The 27,365-nt window shown below is 35.2% G+C and overlaps 1 protein-coding gene across 1 annotated transcript in view; it reads left to right on the top strand.

Annotated features, from left to right (window-relative positions):
* Positions 1-13,557, top strand: part of LOC137235078 (uncharacterized) — a 75,750-nt gene extending 62,193 nt beyond the window's left edge. The window contains 6 exon segments of the mRNA XM_067758297.1: positions 33-116; positions 344-421; positions 4,987-5,269; positions 5,342-5,492; positions 9,215-9,969; positions 12,885-13,557. Coding sequence (XP_067614398.1) covers positions 33-116; positions 344-421; positions 4,987-5,269; positions 5,342-5,492; positions 9,215-9,969; positions 12,885-13,367 — 1,834 coding nt within the window. The 3' untranslated portion in view covers positions 13,368-13,557.
* The last annotated feature ends 13,808 nt before the right edge of the window (positions 13,558-27,365 follow it).

Raw genomic sequence — 27,365 nt, 5'->3', positions numbered from 1 at the left:
TACCAATAATTAAACGCTCTCATTGCAACTCACTGCATTTGTGAATGTGTACTAAAAATTTATATTTCTGAATACGCTGCTTCAGTCGCTCAATTGATTTCCTTACTTTCGTTTGGGTAAGTGCAAGTGGCAAACAAGTTGTTTTCGATAATTTAGTACCAACTTTAGAAATTATTGTTGTGAGTTTATAATAATATATTTTTATCTGCTCTAATGTCTAAAAAGAAAATTTGTTAACATAATTTGTCAAAATTTTTTCAAAATTATCAATTTTTTTAATAGAAAAAAAAAAAAAAACGTTTGTGTCCTGCAAATAAAAAATTCATTAAACAATGTTTTACAGAATTTGTAGATGTACTAACAAATTGCAAAAAACTCCCGTCAACGTTTTTTTACATTCCTTACGAAAAATGGCAACTGAGTAAGTTAAATTGATAAAAAGACGTTACTTACATACATAGATGTAGCAAAATGCATTGAGAAGTATATATATGTATATCCATAGACCAATTTTGAAACAAATTTAATATCTAAAGTTAGTTGAATTTATTTAACATTTAGTATTTTGTTATGCAATCCAGCTTACAGCAGACACAGAATTGGAGGCGGCGTGCATGGTGGATTCACCAAGTGAAGTTAGCTATCACTTGTCGTTCTATAGCTTGTGATGTATCCTTTCACTCGGCTCTTTGGAAATAATTTACCAGTTTTGTCTCCGACCATGATTTAACTTTTTCACATATATGTTTCGTTCAAGGTAAAAGTCTAAAACAGGGGACGACTGATAATACGCGTCCAAAAATATCGAGAGAGGTGTGAAAAAAGATATTTGCAGTTGAAGTTGACAATTTTCATGTGGCTGTTAAGCACTGAAAAAAAATTTGCGTACAAGAGGATGTTGCACGTATTTAATTTTGATCCCACCCCATTGGTGGACTGGCCAGGGTAATTTTTTATAAGCGCAAAAATACTCTGGATCACACCCCCGTTTTCGGAGGGACCCTGGGTAATTTTTCCGTTTTCCGTTAATATATTTTCCACCTTGCCTTCGGATTATTGTTGTCGAGGTCAATACGCGTCTTTTGACACCTCTCTCAACTCACCTCTCTGTTTTTGGACGCGTACTAGCAGTCGACCCCTGTTCTAGACTATTACCGTGATCGATCGTCAGATTGATATAGTGGCCACTGTTTATCATGATCTGAGATTTACTAATATAGATAATGTGTTTTTTTTTTTTTTTGTTTGTGCAGTGTTGAATGGACGTTTTGTTGGTTTATTGCCACAGTAACGTTTTAAATAAAAATTTTTATAATCATTATGATAAAATTATGTCCCCCTAGGTAGGGCTCGCGTTGACATAAACGTTGTTCCTTGGTATAAAATAAAATTCGCCATTTTTATACTCAGCGTGCTTTGCACACAGAGTATACTAACTTTGATTGGATAACGGTACAGGTATAAAGGAATCGAGATAGATATAGACTTCCTTATATCAAAATCATCAGTATCGAAAAAAAATTAGATTGAGCCATGTCCGTCCGTCCGTTCGTTAACACGATAACTTGAGTAAATATTGACATATCTTCACCAAATTTGGTACACGAGCTTATATGGACCCAAAATAGATTGGTATTGCAAACGAGCGAATTTGGATGATATCCACGCGCACTTTTTATATATATAACATTTAAAAAAACACATAAAACCTGATTATTTAGTAAATAATACACCTAGAATGTTGAAATTTGACATGTGGGCTGATATTGAGACTCTTGATAATAATTTGAAAACATTTTTGAAAATGGGCGTGGCACCGTCCACTTGTGATAAAATCAATTTTACAAATATTATTAATCATAAATCCAAAATCTTTAAATCTATCGTAAGAAAATTCGGCAGGGAGGTTGCCTTTGCTATAAGGACTGCTTTGAAGAAAAATTAACGAAATCGGTTAAGGTTCACGCCCACTTTTATATAAAAGATTTTTAAAAGGGCCGTGGACGAATAAAATAAGCTACATCTTTGCAAAAAAGAGCTTTATATAAGTAATATTTCATTTCCCAAGTGGATTTAAAACAATAAATAGGAAACATTTCAAATTTAGAAATGACTAAGCAATTATCTGTTTCGGGTGCCATAACTCGAAAAAAATTAACGGATCGTAATAAAATTGGGTAAACAAATTTTCCCTATAGCAGGAAATTTTTCTAGAAAAAATGGACGAGATCGGTTAAAGACCGCGTCCGCTTTTATATAAGATTTTTAAAAGGGTCGTAGACGAAAATAAAGAGCTTATTATTATTATCTTAGCGAAAAAGAGCTTTGTATCAATAGAGTTTTACTTTATAAATTGAATTATAACATTAAATTGGAAAACACTAAAATTTTTTAAAATGGGCGTGGCACCGCCCCTTTTATGACTAAGCAATTATCTATGTTTCGGGTGCCATAACTTGAAAAAAATTAACGGATCGTAATGAAATTGTGTACATATATTTTCCTTATAGCAGAAAGTATTTCTAATGAAAATGGACGGGATCGGTTAAAGACCACGGCAACTTAGATATAAAACAAGTTTAAAAGGGTCGTAGACTAGAATAACAAGCTATAACTTAGCAAAAAATAGTTTTGAATCTTTGATATTTCACTTATCAAGTTTTATTGTAAGAGGAAATGGGGAGACATTTTTTTTAAACGGGCCATGTGTTATGTTGAAAAGTAATTTATCTGAAATGAATTGTACACCCGAACTTAGACACTTTTACTTCTTACCTCTGTCCTTGATAGAGCAAAAGCAATATTGTTAGCAAGCACACTTTGAACGCATTTCCCTTCTGGCGATGTTCGTCTGATATGAACCAAAAATGTGGTCCGATCAGACTCCAATTACGATCATTATTAGCTCATAATTTACTTTCTTAAGATTTTTTTCGTAGTCAGTTGTATGCACAGGACGGACTATTGCATGCCGGTGGCCGCTCCCTATACAACCTTCACCCCAGTCATTCCCCCGAGGGAGGAGTGGAGAAGAGGAATTATCTGGGGCATGGGACCGGTTAACTTGTTCACGGATGGGTCGAAGTTGGACGGAAAGGTTGGCGGGGGGGTCTTTTGTCAAGAGCTAAATGTAAGCCGCAAGTTTAAGTTGGCTGATCACTGCAGTGTATTCCAAGCGGAAGTTGCTGCGATTAAGGATGCGGTGGATGAAATGCTATCCAGCGCTACTACGGTTAGGGAATTTAACATCTACTCTGATAGCCAAGCGGCTATAAAGGCCTTGAGCTCAACTACAGTGCGATCGAGGGTGGTCTGGGAGTGCCTGACCACACTTGCGATTGCATCGAATTATTTTACAATTAAGATTATCTGGGTCCCGGGCCATAGTGATATTCCGGGTAACTGTCAAGCGGATCTCTTGGCCCGAATCGGTACAACTGAACCGGATGAAGATGGCTGTAGGGATTTCGGGATTCCGCTAGCCACCTGTGGATTGCTCTTCCATAGCTGGGCCTCGAGTCAGCTCAGCAAACGTTGGGCGGACACTACGTCTTGTAGGATATCAAGATCTTTCTGGCCGAAAGTGGATGGCAGGAGGTCTGCTGAAATAATTGGGTTCACTAAGGCTCACCTATCAATGGTCATTGGGGTTTTGACAGGGCACTGTCCCATGGGTATCCATGCGGTACGTCTCAATATATTGGAAACTCCATCCTGCTGCAGCTGTATGGAGGATGATGAGGTGGAATCACCAAATCACTTTATGCTTGACTGCCCAGCTTTCGCCAGAACTAGGCGAAAGTATTTTGGTCGTGACTCACTTGGATCTCCCGAGGAGCTATCCAAGGTTGAGATCGGGATCATTCGGAACTTTATCGTTGCTACCCAACGATTCTCTAAGTAGTTATATCTACGTCACCGTTAGTTTAGTTTATTATATGTGGTATCACAACGGACCGTCATGTTGTCCAAGTGAGCTTCCTCTCATCAGGGAAGCTACCACCCAACCTAACCTAACCTATGCATTAAATAAGGGATTAGGATTGCCCCATTCAGGGCGAATTTTTGCAGCATATTGGGAAGCCATGCTGGAAAGTATAATATTTGACGTCAGGGCTCATTGAATATATACGAAGACTTGACACACCAACCGGGATATACAACGGAGGCAATTTGTTGTTTCTATCGAAAAAATCCGAAACACTTACATTGTTACCATGCTGATAATTACGAAATTACGAATACGTTCATACCTTTTAGAAAGGGAGCAGAAAAAAAAGGTGTTGTATTCAAATTTAATTTGAACGAAATCTGAAGTGGCTTTGTTTGCTGAACACTCTTAGCAACAAGTTCAAATTTTTCTTCATATCGGTATCTTAAAGGGCTCCTTTGTGTCATATTTCTGAGGCTCATACTTCGGACTCATATTAGCTTCCTAAATTATGGGTGCGCCGAGAATGTTTGAGGGGTTTATTTTAAATGTTTTGTTTTTTTGTTTAAAATTGTTTATGTATTTCAAACATGTATGTTTGGTTGAACCCGCTTACTTACTATTTTTAAGTGACTAAAAGTATACTTAGAATGCATGCAAAAGTTGTGTATGGAGAAAATATCGCAAACCTAACACAGTTTAAAAAGCAATAGCTTCAATCACAACGGAAGCCTTCTAAAAAAGATTCAGATTCAATATACCAAAAGCCTTTAGAAAGGTTTTTGATCTAAAATTTGTCGCCCCTTGTTATTGTTTGACATTTTTTTTTCTCTTTTCCGCACTTCAAAAAACAATATTCCATACCCAAGGTGTGAACACCGCTATAGTTTTGCATAAATATTTTGTTTAATTTTATGACTTCACATAAACTGATTAGAATTTTAATTCATTAACATGGTGATGCATTATTTTATCAGCACCTTAACAATAAAAATATAACATATCAAAAACACAAGCACTCACATAAATCTTTCCACTATTTTTCTATACAACAGATCAGCTAGCTTGGAAACTGTAGAACTACAACTACCCCAAGGACGTATACGTGGCGCTAAACGCGAATCTGTCTATGGATATAACTATTACAGTTTTGAAGGCATTCCATATGGGCAACCACCTATTGGTGCATTACGTTTCCGTGCTCCAAAGCCATTTGGCAATTGGACTGGCACTTTAGATGGAACACATGCACCGCCGAAACCTGTGCAAAAGAGCAGACGCACAGGTGAAATAGAGGGTAGTGAAAATTGTCTGTTCTTAAATGTTTTCACAAAAAATGTAAGTTTTGGCTGTAAAATTATCTGCTTTTCTTGTTTCTAGAGAAAGGAATTTCATTCCACTAAATTTCAGATTAATCGCCCTGAGAAACTGCCAGTAATGGTTTGGATTTATGGTGGTGGTTTTCAAACAGGACGTGCAGCACGTGAACATCATGGCCCCGATTATCTTATGCGTGAAGATGTTGTTATTGTTTCTATGAATTACCGACTTTGTTCGCTGGGTAAGTTTGTAAATTGTTTCGCTCTTAGCAAATTTGTACTTTCTGAATCTTTCACATATGCAATTCAGCGATAAGCGTCTGCCGGATTGGTCAGATCAATTTGGTACTTGTACCATTTTTCGTAATTTTTTCACGAACCAAACTGTCTTAAAGCAACCTGCCACTGCATGACTAATTTTTTTTTTTGTATACACAGCTGATTATATATGACTTAGGTTTAATTTGTTATACGAAACGCTTTTTAACACGCTTTTATTAGCTTGGCCTGTATGTAACGGAATTTTGAGCTTAATTTTCAACGGTTTCTAGAAGTCTGATTAATTTGAAACTTTGCACACGTATCAAGGACCGATGACAATGTATTAATGTGATAGCGTGGTGACATAAGGTCAACGGCCATAAAGTCAATTTGCCTTATTACCACTTTGAATGGTCGTAAGTTTGATTGAAACTTTGCTCACGTATCAAGGCTCGATGACAATGCATTAATGTGATGGTGTGGTGACAAGGTCAACGGCCATAAGGTCAATTGGCCTTATTACAACTTTGAATGGCCATACGATAGTTAATTAAGTTATTAATAAAATTTAATTTAATATTTCGGGATTCTGCCATCTTCGCTGCTCTCGTCTATGATCTGCCGACCCTTGGCAATTTCGGCGAAAGACCGCGTCCAGCCTCCCTGCGTCTTGGCCCTTTTCGGTGCCGTGGGGTTGGATTCATCCATGGACCGTTGGCGTTTCGAGGTTTCATCACTCTCGACTAAAACTTTTAAAATTACTTGAACTAAAAAATTAAAAATAAATAATAGTTTAAAAAAACTAAATAATTTTCAATTAAAAAATTAAAAATAAATAATAGTTTAAAAAACTAAAAAAACACGCTTTTATAGCTAACCGAACAAAAAACTATAAAATAATTTTCAATTAAAAAGAGTTTATATAACAGTAATAGAAGGTCAAACAATCATTTATAGTTAATCACCTCAAAATAAAATTATAATAAAATTTAAGTTATTAACAGAATAATTTAATCACAGTAAAAAGCGTGGGGTGCTTGATATTGAATGTTACAATCATTCTATTTGCAACTATCTGAGAGCAAAGATATGAAATGTAGTCAAATGCATCCCACGCTTTTTAATCTGAATTAAATTATTCTGTTAATAATTTAAATTTTATTATAATTTTATTTTGAGGTGATTAACTATAAACGATTGTTTAACCTTCTACTACTGTTATACAAACTCTTTTTAATTGAAAACTATTTTCTATTTTTTAGTTCGGTTAGCTATAAAAGCGTGTTTTTTTAGTTTTTTTAAACTATTATTATTTTTTTTTGTTGCAGACGGTCGTGGCTGATTATTCTATTTTAACTGCCATTTCGGGTACACCTTATCTTATCAAACATTTAAAACGGCCTATCTCAAAATTCAGTTGAGAAGTTAACTATCACTAACACTAAAAACTGTATACTTTTATGGTAGGTAAGATTTGTTAAAAAAAAACATAAATATGGCATCCCTCGATCAAAATCATAGACGATAGATTTAAAAACAAATCAACACTCAAAAGCAAAAAGTTGTCCAACTGGTGGACGAAATAGGGTAACTAGGTTCTTTGGTAGGTTTAGAAAAAGTTTTCGGTCGATATTGGTCATCTGGGTGTTTACCAAGTTGCAGTGATGAGGATCATAGCGCAATTAACATACATATGTCAAGAAAACCATCAGTAAAACCACAAATCAATTTATAACTATTTAGGATCAGATGCTACAATACTAGTACTAGCAGTTTTTGCCTTCCTTCCTTCCTTCCATTCTGAAAATTTTCCTACTTTGCCCCTCGCTTAATTGTTGATTTAGACTCTGGAATTATATTTGCCAACATTAGCCTAAAGAAGTCGTACGATAGTCACCTTGCCTGAAGTCTCGTTTTATCGAATGGCTCGCAGAGGTCCTTGCTTATTCATACGCAGCTGATTGCGTTGTTCAACGCTAATGAAAAAGTTTTTTTAGCTTTGTAGGTAATTAAATGTCAGACATAGCAACAAACAAGCAACTCCATTCACGTCGTAAAACGCTATTTTAAGGGCCAGATAGTATATATCTAATCCAAAAAATTTTATAAGGTCATTCAGATTTACCGTCATTCACTGAAGTGATATGATTGGAATTTTGGTACACACGAAAAAAAATAACTCGTTGCGTTATACATACTTTGCTCCTTAGACGACGAAAAGATGGTTCCCGTCGATTATCTGGCGCATCGTGAAGATCTGGTCGATAGTGGATTTACCAAGTCTAAAGCCGTATAAGGTCCAATCTGTTCGTTGACTTTAAGCTTCAGTCTTTCGCACGATAAACTGGAAGCATACATAAGCGCGCTTATGCCTCGATAGTCGGTAGGTTGGTCTTTACCTGCCGCGTGATTATTTTTTAGCCAACATTTTGCTCTTCTCACTTCGTAAAAGTCGGATATTCCACAATGAGTGACAGGGGTATGGGTGTGTGTTTTGTTGCTGGATGAATAGTTGTGAGAAGTGCTCCCTCCATAACTTAAGCACATCGCTACTGAAGTCAAGTTAGCCGTTATCATTTCTGCAGGAATCTGCCCTGATCTCTCAATTGATCGGTCAGATTGCTTCGTGGGGTCAAAAGACTGAAGAAAGCTTCAGGCTTTACAAACCCCGCTCTGCTCACTTCCATGGTATTTCTCCTTATGATATTAATGTTAGCTGTGTTTTTTTTACATCTATATACATATGCACTTAAACTTTATATGGACTGCCAGGTGCGTAACTTTATTTACACTGCTGAAATTGCTGCGCAGAAAACTAGTACTCCTAAGTGTCAATACGCATTATATTCAGATGCAACTGAAATGTGTGTCTATGTTTTACCTCTACACTACCTCTATGTTTTACCTCTACAAATGGTGTATGTCCACTATTCACCGCAACCGATTCAGCTATAGGTTATACACTATGGCCAACAGAGGTGCGTGTCTCCGCTCCGCACTGCCGCTAGATGGGTCTCCTAAATATTATCTTAGTGATGATAAGCGTTTCTTTACCCTCAAATGTAGATGTATATACATGTAAAAAAACACCGCTGTTGTTATATACGACTTCCGGTTTAAACAGCGCCATGTGCTAGATGGGTACTGTCTCCACATGACCCAAATAGTTTCCGTTGTAATGTGGAACGAATACCCATAAAATTTACGGATGAACCCGATTCTTCTTTTTTTATTCATACTCTATATTTGGACGACTCTTTGACGATCGTTTGTAGCATTGTTTGTGAATATATGAGCGTATGATCAACATCGCATGAAAGATACGATCGCCATACGATGACAAGCCGACGTATATGCGTTAATGAAGCAATTTGTTCTGTGTGAAAAGTAAAAATTTATGATTTCATTAAACGAAATTGTGATTTCATTAAGTTTTTGTTAGACAGTGATTTTGGGTTCCTTCGACCTAGACTACATATATATAGCGAGTTTATCTGCATTTTCTTATCGTTAATTAAATGAGTGGATTTTAAATATTTTACGCTTAATTATCTAGTTCCTAGGGATTGGACATACATATGTGAACGCGAAGATTAACTATTGTCGATTTCATGTAGATAAATGCCTGTGTAAACGTGGTCTTAGTATCTGTTTATTTCGAAATAATGAAATTTTCTTGCGATTTCCTTTTATTTCCTTACAGGTTTCCTTAGCTTAAGCGATCCAAAGCTTGATGTGCCCGGCAATGCTGCTATCAAAGATCAATTACTTGCCCTAAAATGGGTAAAGAATAATATTTATTATTTCAATGGCAACTGTAATAATATTACAGTTTTTGGTGAAAGTTCTGGCGCAGCTAGTACACATATTTTATCCTTAACCGAACAAGCGCGTGGACTATTTCAACAAGCCATCCTCATGTCTGGTTGCGCACTTAACTATTGGGCCAATATGCCGCAGACAGATATGGCATACCGTTTGGCCAAATATCATGGTTATGAAGGTGATAACGAAGATAGTGCTGTACTAAATTTCTTACAAAATTTAGATGCAAAAAAATTAGTCGATCATTCATTACTTAACGATGAAGAGAAAAAAAATTTCAATTGGTTAACATTTACGCCAACCGTGGAACCTTATATCGCCAATCATTGCGTAATACCAACTAATCCATTGAATATGTTGAGTACGGCATGGAGCAATAATATACCCTTTTTAATGGGTGGTACCTCTTACGAGGGCCTGCTTATGTATCAAAAATTGAAAACATTTCCACAAACAGTTGATTTAGTAAATAAAGAACCAGATATAATCTTGCCGGCAGAGGTGAGAGCAGTACATCCAGATAGTTCAAATATTGAATTGGGCAAACGGATATTACAATTATATTTTGGCGAAGAGAAAGACGAAGTTGTGGCGCAGCAATTGAAAAATGATCCTATTTATGATTTGTTGCATGTAAGTGCTTAAAAAATATCAATTTCGAGTTATATGCACGCACGAGAAAAAAGTTTTAGCACAAGAAACTTGCAGTTTTTATCCAGCAAGATAATTTTCGGCTTTTTTTTATACGAAACTGGCAGATACATAAATTTGTCGACATGATAAATTCGTTTTAATTCATTTTCTCAACGCCCTGTTAAATTATTGCGGAAGTGTGGCAGCGCTGCAAATGGATGTAAAAGAGACTGCCAAAACCAATTGGAAACAATGGCAAAGAGGATAAATGTAATAAGAGACGTCACTCCTTACTTTGCGTAATGTTATTCGTTAGGGTACTCGCAGGATTTTTGGGCGAGATGTGCATAAATGTCTTTATACCTTTTCGTAGGGTATTTGTGTTTATTTTTCCCACTGTATTTAATTAATTAATTAATTCTCTTTCCAAAAATCACATTTTCATAAGGTGCCTACACGACATGGATAAATGCGAGACGATTGAAAATGTCCCTCATGGAAAACATTAATTTTTTTAATTTCCAGGGAGTTACTCGCCACTCGTAGCAGACTAGCGGCTCTTATTATATTTATCCTCTTTGACAAAGGCTGCTGAGTGGATATCACCTTATCTTGTGAATGATGACAAAGTGTGATCTCTTATCTGTCAACTGCCTGACAGGCTGTTCAATATGGCTACTTTTCAGCGTTTTGACAGGTTGTTCAATATGGCGGCGCCTATCTTCAGCGGGTGATAGAAAGAGATACAGAATGAGACAGCGATAGTCAAATACGAATCAGGTGATCCAATCACTTTGGAATTTTGACGTTTATGCAGAAGAGATCACACTTTGTCATCATTCACAATGGTTTGTTCTCCAATGATGACAGAGCTTTGACACTCCCAATTTTAAAAATCTGGACGGGTTGCTTTTACGAAGTAGGGAAAACGAGGAATGATTCAATCTCCTTTAGCGAAAATTGTAGTAGAAAAGTATCTTTAGTAGTAATGCCAACAGGTTTTGGGGGAAACAATTCATTTTCTAATTAATATTTTGTGAATTGATAGTTATGTTGGTTTGGTCACTCTTTCAAAATTTGTCTGAAGAATGCCGTACGTTAGAATTTTATTCAAAAATACACTATCTCAAAATTTGTTTCAAAAACTCCCTATGTGAGCATAAGTTCAATCATTTTGACATAAGAGGGAGTTAATGAAATTCTAATATAGGGCGTTTTTGTGACAAATCCTGAAATGGGAAATTTTTGAAAAATATTTTGAGATAGGACGATTTTGAACAGGCAGCCGACATGGGGTAATACTCAGCAGCCGCAATGAACTGACAAATAATAAATAAAAGAAAATGGCATATTGTCTTAGAACTTTATATTCCGGCCTTGACGTTGACAGAAGAGTTAAGCTTTTGTGAAGTTCCTGCAACACAGGGACTATTCACCTTTTTATTCTGAAATTTCGGAAAGCTCTTTTTCGTTACGTACTCATGGAAGTGTTCCGGACAAACCGTTAATTTAGAATATTCGGAACACGTTAGTTTGATACTAACTCACGAGGTCCGAATATATCAAATAATATTCCAAATATAAACCTATTCCCAAAATTCTTAAATGGAGACGAGTGTTCGGAACATACGGAATGAATAAGTGAGTACATTTCGTTATGGCATTTCCATTAGTTACTAATAACATTTTTACGTGAATCGATTTAATAGTCCAGTTTTTCATGTTGAACGATGAATTTTGAATTTGTTTAGGTTTCGTGTGTTCATAGGTTTACGAAAGTGAACGATTCCTTGGTGTCCGTACTTTTCATAAAATTACCTATATTCAGCCACACTAATAGATGATGACATAGATTCATCATAAAATTAAAAAAATTGTTCTAAGGAATTATGCACTTCAGTACTTATCGGGTATTTGTAAACTGTTTGTTTCCTATTTGTACTACCAATTTCTACTACGATATTGATGACAGTTTGTGATCGGTCGCACCCATTGTAAATTCATACAAGTGAAAAATCTTTCTATTCCTCCACTGCCATACCTATCTGTCAAATAATAGCTGACAGGGAGAATGGCTGTCGCGAATGGCCAGAGAATGAAAGAAAGGTTTGTTTTTTGCTTGCCGTTATTAAATAGTATTGCCATGAATCGCCCATTTGTGTTTAAAATCAACTTTTCTTCTAATTGTGTATACAGAAAGTCAGACTAAATATTGCCTTTAATTTCTAAAATCTAGCTATTAAATAAGATATGAGAAGGCAGTTAAACAAGAATTTTATAATATGTAAATAATGCAATATACCAGTCGTTTACAAAAATGTTTGAAAAAAACTTTTGGAAAATAATTTAAGTAATCAATCGAACAGCGATTGAACAGGTGATCGAGGCTGTTTACTATTGTGAACGTTTTTTTCAAACATTCGCCACTTGTATGAATTCACAATGGTCGAACCTATTGGATGAGGCGAAGCACTGCTACAACAACTACTAATATTTTTCGAAAAATCGGAAAGGAATGGATATCAATTCGATTTGGAAGCAAAATGTCTGAAATTGTCAAACAAATTGTCAGCCGAGCAAACCACTTGTGATTTAATCATGCGGCTGACGTTCCGAAAACTTCCTATCTCATAATTTTTCCATAAACACTCCAGTTAATGTCAAAATATAATGAAATTGAGCTCAGATAGGGCTTATTTCATCCGAATTGTAAGATAGATCATTTTTGAAACAAATTCTGAAATAATTCAAGATAGTGCGTTTTCGAAACAGTGTTGTATAAAAGAAAAATAGCGAAAATAATATTTCTTAAGCAAAACCAGGTAAAAACTGCAAACATTTTTTTTTTGCCAATACCTTTTTCACTGAGTGCATGTTTACACTTGAATTTCTTAAATTTTTCTTTATTTTTACAGCTCTGTTCACACAAGGTATTTTGGCACGGCCTACATCGGACTGCGCTTGCGCGCGCCAAATACGCAAAAGCTAATACTTACCTCTATCGATTTGATTTTGACTCGCCCACTTTTAATCATCACCGCTTACGTTTCTGTGGCAATGATTGTGTAAAAGGTGCTGCACATGCTGATGATCTATCATATATATTTTATTTAAATGAATCTAGCAAATTGGAAGAAGATTCCGAGGAATATAAGACTATACAGCGCATGGTTGGTATGTGGACTAATTTTGCTAAATTTGGAGATCCAAATTGTGCTGAAATCCAGCCGCAAACATGGCTGCCAATCAAACAAGATAGTCCTGATATGGCACTGAATATTAGCAACACTGTAGAACTAAGGCAAGTACCGGATGCACCTAAGTTGGAGGCGTGGGACTCATTGTATGATCAGAAAATGCTTTATGGTCAAGAACATGTGCCTGTATGGAACTTGTAGGGAAATAATTTTCTGATCAATGATTTTTCAGCAGTTAAGTACTGCATTACCATTATACTAGTCGATAAATAAAAGTTTTTTTATGACTGTTTTGTTAGTTTAGTTGTTTTTATAATGAATTTCAAAATAAAGATCTCAAATTTCGTAGTGAGTTTATTTCCATACGAAATGTTTCGAAATATCACAAGACTGCATCAATTTTAAATCTGTTGGTTAGAACTTCTGTAAGTTAAGCTAATGTTATATGTCTACCTGATCGAATATTACCAGTTTATGTTTTTCATTTGATACTGATGTTGATATTGGATTTGAGGTTGATTTGATGTTAATGTTATTCCTTTTTTTGTTGCATTTTTTTGAGTTTGCTTGAGTTTATTACGTGAAGATTTCGATTTATATTTAATACATAACAATTTTTGTGGTTATATCGGCCTAGGCCTAACAATAATTATTAACAATAATAATGTTATGATACATTTTTTCTTAATTGAAAAAAATTTTAATTTCTTCTATTCTAATTTAAAAATTTTTCAATTAAGAAAAAATGTATCATAACAATAATGATAAAATAATCATTTTTAGGCCTTGAGCTTGATTCGAACCGCCGATCTATTTAATACATACTGTAACGGGTTTAGGGAATTCCTGATAATTATGCACCTTATACTAACGCTCGAATCGCTGAACTGTCGAATAAATTGTATCGCATACTTGGTTTTTTACCTGTATGCGTGTGTATGTGTGAGTAAGAACTTCGTCTCTTAGCTGATGACTACATATGTATGTGTATGTGAGATAATTTCTTTGCTTAAAGCTGCTGATTATGAGTGTGGAATGTTCCTCGTGGCCATGTACATAATTGTGGCTGCTTCCCATTTTTGTTGTTGTGATGTCAACATTCGTCACAATATTTTATTCTGATTTTTTACTATGTATCCTCGTATCCATATCATGGCGGAACCATACAAGGTGGCAGCATGGGACAGCTGATTATAAAATTTTTTTATTTGATTTGATACATCAACTTCAGGTGCAGTACGATTTTGACATTTGTCCATCGAATTTACAAAAACAAAATACATGGAATTTTTATTTATGTTTGTAGGTATGTCACCATGCTGCCACCTTCTATCGTCCCGCCATGATCCATATTTTGTGACTTTCGAATGTTTTTAATATTTCTGTATGACTCTACGTAAGGCTAAAACCCGTAGTTTCTGTGTTAAAATTGTTTCTTCAAAATAAAGATATGAAGCACAACAATTATCTACATCCGTTATGAGCTCTTGATTTTGACTCACAGTTATTTTAATTCCGACAAAAGAAGCGGATAGCTTAGTTATGTTTTTCACTTGCAACTAAAATAGCTAAAATCAAAAACTGTGGTTTCAAAATTTTAAATTTGTGTATTTGTATTTCTATTAACCATTCTCGTAATAGGGTAGTGATGTCTCATCGGCATATTTGTATTTATGCAATGCCAATGTCAAGGTGAATAAATCATTAATACATATACGGAATATTGTAAACGTTTTTGAGATTGCTTTACATCAAAGCAAATTCAGTACCAGGTATTCTTATCCTAACAGTTGATTGCTTCTTCTTGCTTTGGACATAACATTCTTCTATTCGCTGTTGTAGCTATAAGTGACTAGGGAATATATATTATCGCAAAATTTTGGGTGAAAGGGAAGCAGTTTCTTCAGGGATTTTATAGCTTCATTACCATTGACATTATCGTGTCTAAAACAATCGTCGTTCTTTTGGTTTTTAGCATGATTAGCAATACTATGTATAGGTGTAGTTCCTTAAGCGTCTTGTTCGCCAACACAGATGCATAGATATGAAACATTCATTATCTCTCAATTCGTTTCCAAGAATGGGTCTTAAGTATCAGCTGTCTGTTCATTATTATATTGTGCACAATGCTTCGTTCGTTTCCAACAATGTGTCTTAAATATCAGATATCTACAGAGTTGCCTAAAATGCGCCAAAAAAACTCCAGGAAATCCATAAATAAATCAGCAATCAAGCAAATGAAAACTTAGTTAATCTTATAAACAATATTTAAAGATAAACCACAAACAAGTGTTAAATAGTGTTTTCGCAGTAAAACCATATGAAATAAGATGATAGCCATATTTTTTTTACAATGTACATATGTTCATCTACATTTTCGGGTAAATAACTCGCTACAAAACGGGTTGTGCTTTATATAGGAGATACGCACCTCTGTTGGTCACAGTGTTTAACCTATATCGGAATCGGTTGTGAAGAATCGTGGACACACACCTTTTGGTCATAGATGTGGAGAATAGTGTAGTCAAAATGGAGAGCCACATTTCAGTAATTTCATAAGTGTAGAAAAAATTATGCACCAAGCAGTCCATATAAAATTTTAGTGCAGTTGTATATACATGTAAAAAACACGGCTATTAGTTGTGTTTACGCATTCGGCTATTAGTTGTGTTTACGCATGCGGTTTACGATTATCCTCCCATAGATAATGTTTAGGAAACCCATCTAGAGACAGTGGTTAAATAACTAGCTGCAGAACGGGTTGTACCAAAAAGCGGAGACACACCCTCTGTTGGCCATAGTGTATAACTTATAGCTGAATCTATTGCGTCGAATAGTAGTGGAAATGGTGTGTGTCATTTTTTTTTCTCGGACGTTGTGGCAGCGCACTGCCCTCAAGTGGCCCGATGAAACCAGGCTAATCCTGTTTTTGTTTTTTTTTTAATTCCTTAATTGTTTTTTTTTATTATTATTTATTTATAATTTTTTTGTTACCGAGCCTTTCAGAGGCAGTGGCTTCTTAAGCGCCGAGATCTAAAACCGCTGAGCTACAGAAAAACTCATCAGCTGAGAAATATAAATTCATAAATACAATAGATTAAAAGTATAAATATATTTTTAATTATTAAGAGAACATAGAACCGTCTTTTTATGGCAAAGAGCGAGTCCGAAACATCAATTATTCTCGAGTGAGAGTTATAATCTTCACACAAACATAGAAAAGGTTCGTGTAGCTGGAAATTGCTTCTGCATTGTTTAAGAATTATAGGTTTATAATGCCTTGAAACTCGGCATGGAACATTCAAGTTTACTTCGTTCAAAATAAATGGGCTTGAAATCGATCCATTTAAAAGTCTAGCCATAAATAGTACACCTAGCATATCTCTACGACTTGCAAGGGTAGGAAGATTTATTAGTTTTAATCGATTAGTGTAAGGAGGAATTTTATTCGGAGAGTCCCATTGAAGATTTCTCAAGGCGAAAAGTAAAAACAGTTTTTGAATTGATTCTAGTATATCCACATGAACTTGATAACACGGATTCCAAATTATCGATCCATATTCTAATATCGGCCTCACCAATGATGTAAAAAGGGTTTTTGTAACGTAAGGATCACTAAACTCGTTTGCCCATCTTTTCACAAATGCTAAAACTCCTTTCGCTTTATTGACTGTGGCATTAATATGAGGGTTGAAACTAAGTTTGCAATTCATTGTAACTCTCAAGTCGACAAAAACATCAACGATTTCCAGAGTTTGGCCATTAATTGTGTAGGAAGCTGGCTGTATGTTCCCACGCGAAAAACACATGGATTTACATTTTTCTATGTTGAGAGGCATAAAATTCGCATTACTCCAAGTAACTAAACGATTTACAGAAGTAAATATAACCCCGGCCTAGTAAGATTCGGATGCATTTAAACTCGATGGAATCAACTTCAACTAAATTAACATCTCCAGATGGAATTGAAGAATGTACAGCTAGCAAGACATCACCTCCGGTCCCATTTAAGCGATCATTTCTATAGGTCTGATACTCACCGCAAAAAATTTCGGAATTTAAAACATTGGGTTTCAGCCATGTTTCGGTAAAAGCAATAATATTATAGTTACAGTGAATGGTTTTCAAATATAAGGCAGTTAATTTAGTATTTAAGCCTCTAACGTTTTGATAGTAAATGCTTAAGCAAGATGTTAAATTAAGTTTTTTGGATCGGAACTTTGAGGAGGAATTTTTGCTACATTTTGAGTATTTGTAGAGGTAATACATAGAGATCGTGTAGAGGTGAAACATAGACACATATGAGTATAATGCATATTGAAATTTAGGAGTAATAATTTTCTGGGCAGCAATTTCAGAAGTGTAGATAAAGTTTAACGCTTAGCTGTGCATATAAAGTTTAAGCGTGTATGTATATAAATGTAACGAAAAACACAGATAATATTTCGATCGCATTACTATGCTTTGATGCCACAAGATAACAATGAAACTCCTAGCCGCTTTCTTCGCTTTGAAGCGCCTGAAACGTTTATGTATATCCGCATTAAATGAAAAAGGCAAATAATTAACAAGAAGTTACCAAATTATATCGACAGAAGTATTTGCGTTGTTGTCCGAAAAAAGCAGGTAATGAAACATGTTGCGTTAACCTATACGTATGTCTATGTACAATTTATCTCAGCTGTCAAAAATGAAATGTCAGAAATGGCCTTTGTCCATCCTTTCGCATTAAAGCAAATATTAAGGACCGTTTACACAATTTCTAGCTACCACTTGCTGGAACTTTATGACTCTACGTAAGGCTAAAAAAACCCGCAGTTTATGTGTTAAAAAAGTTTGTTCTAAATAAAGATATTGTGACGAATATTAGTGACACTAAATGATACTCACATCACTAATCTGATACTCAGTAAATAAAGCCACAACAACAATAAAGCAAGCAGTCACTTGTATCTACATCATAGGTAGGCAAAGGTACCCCATCTGGGTATTAGGCTCTTCGCACTTGTTCTTATGCTCTTCATTTCAGTTGCTGGTGAGAGCGAAAAATCAATTGCGCCACAGTGGTGCTAGAACAGAATTTTCATGCTAGTCTTGTTGCAGACAGCAAAGGGATGATACGTGTAGTCGCTTTGTTCATATTTTTTATGCAATAGCAATTTTTGTGCTAAAGCGATTACGTTGTTACTTCTTTGCTGTCGGTTAAGCAACTGACGCGAACATTTTGTTCTTAGCACCACTGTAACGAAGTTACTCTCGCATTCACTAATACAGCCTCACAAAAAAAAATGCCGACCTATGATCTACATAAACGAATCAATCATTATGTCTACACATATGTGCGTGAACGCAGCTGAGATAAACGCACAAACACATGCATATATCTTATCTGAGATGCTCACAAAAGTAGGCAATAATTTGTGCAAGTATCACTCACATATACACGCGCATATGAGAAGCTATAACGTGAATCTGTAGTTATAGCTGGTAATTTTATAGCTGGTAACTAAGTTAAATTCTAGAAACGCCTAGAAGTATGTGAACAAGGAAATCACAGAGTATAAAAGGAGGTAAAGCTGAGAATCAGGAATCAGTTTGATTTAAGCACGCTATCTGTTGGGAAGTAGAATAATAAAGGCCACTTTGCATTATTGAATAGTGGAGTTATTTATTCAACAGTTTAGTGATTCGAACGTTAGTAGAAGGTTGCAAATAAACGGAGTTGCACTAAATTCGTTACAATAAGCAATTATCCTTTATGCGCTCTTGATTTTGACTCACAGTTATTTTAATTCCGAAAAAAGAAGCGGATAGCTTAGTTATGTTTTCATTCATCTATAGATATGTTTATGATCTTTTAAATTTAACGGGACTTACAGTTTCACTTGCAACTAAAGTAGCTAAAATCAAAAACTGTGGTTTAAAAATTTTAAATTTGTGTTTTTGTATTTCTATTCAGATTTAACTATCAACCATTCTCGTATTAGGGTAGTGATTTCTTATCGGCATATTTGTATTCATGCAATGCCAATGTCAAGGTGAATAAATCATGAATACATATATGGATTATTGTAAAATAAATAATTAAAAATGCACATAAGTATTTAGTGTTACTAGCGCCTAAAGTAACCCAATGAACATTTTCAATTGAACTAAAATTACATGCCCAAGGTAATGAAGAAAAAATTAACAAAACCTTTCCAGAATCGAGACTTCTAACATTTTACTTATCCAAAAAATTAAGCTGGTATGTCTTAAAATAGAAAAATGTATCTTAATATGCATAAGACGAGTCGGACCAAAAGCAGGTTCGAGGGAGCCGTGGCCTCCAGTAGACAACAAAAAATTCTATATTTCCGTTGATTCATCACCCAATGAAGCACACGTGGAAACGTTCAATTCAAGCGAATGATTTTTGACTTTCATCCCAAATTGTGGGCAAATAGGTGAAAATATGGCAGATGCTTTACTTCTATTGTCACAAAAACGCCCTCTATTAGATTTAGATTGATAAACCCCTTATCTCAGAATGTTTTTCATTAACTCCTTTTTGTGTCAAAATTCATTCAACTTATGCTCAGATAGGGAGATTTTGAAACAAATTTTGAGATAGTGTATTTTTGAATAAAATTGTAACGTAAGGCATTATTCAAACAAATTTGACCAAACCATAAAATGAATTATTTCCCCCAAAACCTGTAGGCATTTACAAATTTATTTTCAGTACTAATATACTACTAAAGAAACTTTTCTACTACAATTTTCGCTGAAGGGGATTGAATTATTCCCCGTTTTCCTTCGTAAAAGCATCCAGTCCAGATTTTTTAATTTATAGGTGTCAAAGCTCCGTCATCATTGGAGAACAAACCTCTAGTAATTTAATGATGGATTTCTGGTTTGTCGTGTTACAATTCGTTTTAGAATTTGAATTCAATTCGGCATTCTCAAATACTCTTTTTGTACAAAATGCGCTTTTATTTAAAAACAAGTATCAACCTAAGGAAAACATCTAATTGGTCTATTTTAAGAAAAACTTAAGAGTTTTTTCAAAATAAATTTGCGGAAGTCTAAATATATAATAATTTATATGATTCCCCCATGGGACCTCTTATTTTTGATTTTTTATTTTTTTTGTATGCAGCATGAGGCATTCTACATGTATATGTATGTACACCCGTTTATATATAAATGATATTTCAAACAGACTTATACGCCCCGATTCTGAGCGTTACCGGTAAATTAGTACCCAGAACATTATGTAACCGAATATCGTTACCAGTTCTTTTATCCGCGATTCTGGCCCAAGTGGTAACGCCGTCATCACCGAAAAACTCACCAGTGTCTGTGGAGAAATTTGAAAGGTAATTTTCTTCGCTTTCACGGTTGCAACTTTGGGCCATTTGGACCAAAAATGGTCCCTTCCAACCCCATTTGGTCCGCTGGTCCCTTTTCTTCAATATTGGTCCTTTTTAGGCAGTAGCCACGATTGGTACTTTTCTTTCCTTTTCACTCAGGTAAAAATTCACAATATCGCCCAAAAATTCGCCACACTTTCGTTAGCCCCAATATAATTTTGAATTTACTTCAATGGAACTCCCACCATAAAAAATTGCCAGTCAATAAAATGTACCAGAACAATAAAATTTCACCTAGGATATAATTTATGCCAGGCATTAAAAAGAAAAGTGTTGGCAAACATATTTTCGTCAATTGTTGATGAAATAACCAACTAATCAAAAAAAACTCTTCTTTTATAATAATATTAATAATGGCTAAATATTTCGATCGGTTATCAAACACTATTGGTGATTTCTTTTCTACACGAAAATATCGCCACTTTCACTGGCAAACATTTTTAAGATTCTCACTTCGCCTTGTGAAATTGTAGCCACTTAAAATGGTTAGTGCCACCCTGCATGACTTGAAAAGAACAAAAATTGTAACCATTTTTACAACAAATGCAGTTCATGTGGTTGTTCTCTGTCAACTGTGATCGCAAATTGCTTTTGAGTGAGGCATGATGCGACACATACGTACATATATAGCATTCGCTTCAGCTTCGTGTGATTCATCAGCTAATTGACAGGGCTCTTTTCTGCACCGTCAATGACAGCGAGGGCAAGTAAAGTTGCATTTATGGCCATTTTTAGGGGTAGGTTGTTGAGAAAAGATAATGATGCCCTCTATTGAGGCTAAGCTGATTTTACAACAAAACACAACTTTTTGAAGGGTTGGCGTGAAGGCGACATTTTCGTGTAGAAAAGAAAACACCATAAGTAAAATATATGAAAATAAGAATTGCTTCTCGCCTAGCATAGCTTATAGCCAGCACTCTGCCGTGAGCCTAACACTTTCAAAACGTATACAAAGAAATTCTATGCATTACTTTTCGTTTGGCACGTTGATATTTAAATCTTTCTCACCAGCTCAATGAGTTCAAGGAATTCCAGGACTATTGTGGTATTAATCCACGCAAGGTAATTGAAAACTAAGTATCTTGGCACAAGAAATATTTTAACTCGAAGACAGAAGGAAGCAAATGCTAAAGAGATTTGATTTCGGAAGAAAGATTTTGTATAAAATTATTCTCGTAGGTGCTAGCAGAACACCTGAGGCCTGGGATCAAAACTCACACTTACTGAATCTAGGCTCTGATATTAAGTATAAACGTTAAGGAAAAAAGTAAGCATCTATAAATATAGCACTAACAAAATTGCCTAGTCTCATTTATGATTTACTGAGATTTTCACATACATAGTTCGGCAACACCAGAATGCAAATTTTGAACCGCTTTTTACTAAAACCTAACTGCACTATACATTTTATTTCATTGCAGTCAACAACACAATGCTAGAACCAAGAGCTTTGTGACCAAAACTAGGTTCACAACGTTTGGTTGGTGAAAGATATTGGTGAAATATAGTACCATTTTCGGTTGCATGCATATATATTTGTATGTTCAGCTTGAATTAAAGGAAATTCTTCACTATGTTTAGTAAAATTTTATATGGAAACATCCTAAAATTTTGTATTTTATACTAATAAAATAAAACAAAAGTTTGGTCCTTTTTTTCAATGAATTTTGGTCCCAAATGAAAACATGGTGTGGAAACCGTGTTCGCTTTACCGAAAATGTCTCACTTGTAGATACGAGGTTAACGAATAAACGGGACAATGTGTATATGTATATTATGCATGATAAATTTCTATATACATAGGTATATTGTAATTTATTCTGTGAAAGTACATAATATAAACAAATATGTATAGCAAGAGGCAACACTTTTTTACTATTATCTTTACTTATTTGCGCTTACAATTTTTTATTTTTCAGTTTTGCCTTTTTCTAAACAACAGCTGTTGTGTGGTTATTTCGATGTAACCACCTACTTTTGTGGGTAAAAAATTATCCGGCTACTTTCGCGGGTAGAATACCAAAAGGGTGTAAAAGTTGCCACATGATTTCGTTACCGTGACGAAGAATGTTGTTACCACACTAGAATCGGGGCGATAGTAGTACATCAAGAGTAAACTTCATATGCCGGTAGTGAGTGGGCAGCAAATACAATGTTCAAGTAGATAAAAGCGAATATAATAGCAGACTTAAGCTAAAAGTAAGTTTCTGTGAAAAGAGCAAATCGCCCTCTCGCTCCCAGAACTTGTTTATCTTGTTTTACGTGCCCGCCAAGTATTGCTACTTGTAACAGTCAGTCTTAACCCATGTGCACTGTAAAAGTTCCAACTAGGCCTCTTAAAATATATAAGTATGGATTTTTGACAATTTTTTCTCTAGGGTTTTTGAGATTTTCCTTCATTCCAAATGTGATTCTTTTTTTTTTTATATGGAAGAAAATTTTAAGCGCGCTTCGGAAAAAAGTTGTCAAAAATCAATATGGGTTATAACATGTACTTTGATTTTATTGATTGATTGAGCCACAAAACTGTATATTAAAAAAAAAATCAAATTACTTAAAATACTGAGTTCGAAATTTTTGTTGAATTTTCGAGTTTTTTCAAAAACGTTTTTGAGATTGCTTTACATCAAAGCAAATTCAGTGCCAGGTATTCTTATTCTAACAGCTGATTGCTTCTTCTTGCTTTGGACATGACATTCTTCTGCACGGCGAATTAGTTGAATTCGCTTTGCCATCACTTTGTATAGATTCGCCTTGGCTTTGCATAGTTTCAGTTACAAAGTCCATAGACGTTTTTTTATTAAAATATGGAAAATAAAAGAAAAAAGAATTTAATTGACGAAATTTGATAAAAATTGCTGCTGCTATTTTTCTATTCGCTGTTGTTGTTTGTTATCGCAAACTTTAGATGAAAGGGAAGCAGTTTCTTCAGGGATTTTATAGCTTCATTATCTTTGACATTATCGTGTCCAAAACAATCTTCATTCATTTGGTTTTTCGCATGATTAGCAATACTAGGCATACCCTTCAAAAAACGCGAGTACTCTATAAATAATGTAAGGAATACTCCCTTGGGAGTATAGGACTGCTCCAAATCTAATCTGTATTCATACACAAAATGTGCTCCAATTAACATTGCGATGTCCTAGGAGAGGAGTAGGTAATCCCACTCTCGCTTTGTTTGTGAGTATTCCATAGAGTACAAACGTGAGATTACATTCCAAAGTACTTTCACTGTAGTACTCCATGGAGCACCCACAGAGGATCATATGCCAAAGTACTAAAGAGGAATTGTGTTGTCGGAAAGAATTATCGGAGTGAATTTAATTTAAAATGAAAGTAAATGAAGAGGGGCAATACAACTTTTATATTTTATACTACGAATATTTTTATGTTATTTAGCATGTGCCTAAATAAAGAAACTAATATTTCTCTATACTATAGTATGTATACATAAAACCAGTGCGCTGTTGCATTTTATAAGAGTTGCCATAGTAAAATTTTATCATCAGTTATTTGTATGCAATATTTTACTTTTGGCAACTCTGTTCGATCGTCATCGTGTTGTGATCACGGTCGTTAAAAACGAGCAATGATCGGCTGATGGTGGTCCGCAAACGCATTGCAAAGGAGTATTGTTAGAGTACTCCAACATGAAGTAAATGGAACACGTAATCCAACAATTTTTGCAGAGTAGGTATAGTTCCTTAAGCGTCTATGTTCGCCAACACAGATGAATGGATATGAAACATTCATTATCTCTCAATTCGTTTCCAAGAATGGGCCTTAAGTATCAGCTGTCTGTTCTATCTATTGTGCACAATGCTTCATTCGTTTCCAACAACGGGTCTTAAATATCAGACGGCTACAGAGTTGCCTAAAATGTGCCAAAAAAAACTCCAGGAAATCCATAAATAAATCAGCAATCAAGCAAATGAAAACTTAGTTAACCTTATAAAAAATATTTAAAGATAAACCACAAACAAGTGTTAAATAGTGTTTTCGCAGTAAAACCGTATGAAATAATTAATAGCGATATTTTTTTTCAATGTACATATGTTCACCTACATTTTCGGGTAAATAACTCGCTACAAAACGGGTTGTGCTTTATATAGGAGACACGCACCTCTGTTGGTCACAGTGTTTAGCTGGAGACATTGGTGCTTTATCGGTAACCTTATAACAGCTGATTCGACCAATCTTATGAGAATCAATGCAATCGATTATTGGTGCCGCTAAGGTCGTAACCGTATCGTAGCCAACCAACTGGGTTTTGGTTAACCGTCGTAACGATAAACAGCTGATTACGTTAGGGATACGGATACAGCGATACGACATACGGCACCAATGACTGCGGCTTTTAACCTAAAGCTGCAGACATTGGTGCGTTATCGGTAACCGTATTGGTAAACTTATAACAGATGATTCGACCAACCTTATGGGAATCATGCAATCGATTAGTTGTGCCGCTAAGGTCGTAACCGCATCGTAGCCAACCAATTGGTTTTTGCTTTTCCGCCGTAACGATAAACATCTGATAACTTTAGGGATACGACTACAGCGATACGACAAACGGCACCAATGACTCCGCTTTATATCTGAATCGGTTGCGATGTATCGTGGATACACACCTTTCGGTCATAGATGTGGAGAATAGTGTAGAGACAAAATGGAGAGCCACATTTTAGTAATATCATGAGTGTAGACAAAATTATGCACCAAGCAGTCCATATAAAGTTTTAGTATATACATGTAAAAAAAACACGGCTATTAGTTGTGTTTACGTGTTTGCGATTATCCTCACTTAGATAATGTTTAGGAGACCCATCTAGCGGCAGTGGTGAAATAAATAGCTGCAGAACAGAACGGGTTGTTCCGAAAAGCGGAGACACACACCTCTGTTGGCCATAGTGTATAACCTATAGCTGAATCTGTTGCGGCGAATAGTGGACACACACCACTTGTAGAGGTAGTAAATAGAGGTCGTGTAGAGGTGAAACATAGACACATATTTCAGTTGCATCTGAGTATAATGCATACTGAAATTTAGGAGTACTAATTTTCTGCTTAACAGTTTCAGCAATGTAGATAAAGTTTAACGCTTAGCTGTCCATATAAAGTTTAAGCGTGTATGTATGTATACAGATTTAACAAAAAAACACAGATACTATTTCGATCGCATTACTTTGCTTTGATGCTGCAAGATAACAATGAAACTCCTAGCCGCTTTCTTCGCTTTGAAGCGCCTGAAACGTTTATGTATATCCGCATCAAATGAAAAAGGCAAACAATTAACAAGAAGTTACCAAATTATATCCACAGAAGTATCTGCGCTGTTGTCCGAAAAAAAGCAGGTAATGAAACATGTTGCGTTAACCTATACGTATGTGTATGTACAATTTATCTCAGCTGTCAAAAATGAAATGTCAGAAACGGCCTTTGTCCATCATTTCACATTAATGCAAATATTAAGGACCGTTTACACAATCTTTAGCTAGCACTTGCTGGAACCTTATCTGATAGATCACGCAACGATTTCGGTCAAAGTGCCAGTTAGCGTTACCCAGAGTTGGTGATAACGGCCCTAAGAATCTAACTTTTTCGCCAATCGAAAGTTAAGAAAAAACCGTTTCATATGCAAACTTTCAATAAAACATGTTGTCACGGATAAATTTTTAATGGGTGAAAAGTTGTTATTTTTCTTTGGATTTATAATTCCATTCGATTTTAACCTTCCGATAGATTGGTGCGTCTGGCCAGACGAGAAGGTTTTACTTTCGTAAATAACTTTACTGCTACCGACCCGATTATGAACAGCTTTAGTGACTTTTTAAGTTTAGAGGCAGTCTTTATAATAATTCGGATATCAATATTTTTTCTTTTTATTTTATCTTTTGTTTTGTACCAAAGTTGATTATATGATATTCTCGCGTTATCGTCTGCCTACACGAACATATTTTTAAGCATATAATAGCTCATAGTTCGTATTCATTTCAAAATTTATCAATAAAAATTCAAACTTATGTATTTCTGGGTAATAACGGTGTGCGACGAATTTTCTTCAAAATCTAAATTGTCGATAAAGTTCGAAATGTCAAATTTCGTTTGGCCAGACGACAACGCCAAGATGTGTATGAATTTATTCACCGCTAATCGAAGGGTTAAGGATGATGGCAGCTATGGGCAATTTTAGACAGCAAGAAGTTTCATATTATTGCTTACTATAATTTCATTTTATTTTATTCTTATTTTCAAGACTAGTTTTGCGATAAAAATTAATAGAAACGGGAGTAAAGGAAATATTTACCATATTTATTGGCTGTCAGTTATCAAACGCACTCTTCCATCTACCACTTTTTATGAAAAAAAATGCAGTCGTTGTAAGCCCATGGGGGTTTGAACCCCTCCGCTCTCCCCCCTTGCGCACGACCCTGGGTTATCAGTGTTCGCCAAACCGAATGAGGCTGTATTATCGTATGATCTTTTACAAATTAGAGGTACCTACGTTAGCTCCGAAATTGAAATGTAAACAACCACACCTGGTGAGCGCAGACAAGGGTTAAATATTTAATAGTTTTCTCATTTTATAACGTATAAACATACATACAACATAGATAAATGAATAAAGAAAAATATATCTCTGTTTCCTGTTGAGCAATTAATTTTTGGTGTTTTTTTTATCAAAGTACATAGATATGTGCATTTTGTATACATCCATATACACATTGTACATAATTAAATACAATATCGTGCACTAACTCTCCGTTGAAGCTGCGGTTGTTTA

This window comes from Eurosta solidaginis, chromosome 1, assembly GCF_040869045.1.
Source record: "Eurosta solidaginis isolate ZX-2024a chromosome 1, ASM4086904v1, whole genome shotgun sequence".
Classification (NCBI taxonomy): domain Eukaryota; kingdom Metazoa; phylum Arthropoda; class Insecta; order Diptera; family Tephritidae; genus Eurosta; species Eurosta solidaginis.
Note: the sequence above shows the minus strand (reverse complement) of the source record. Positions and strands in the feature narration are given on the sequence as shown.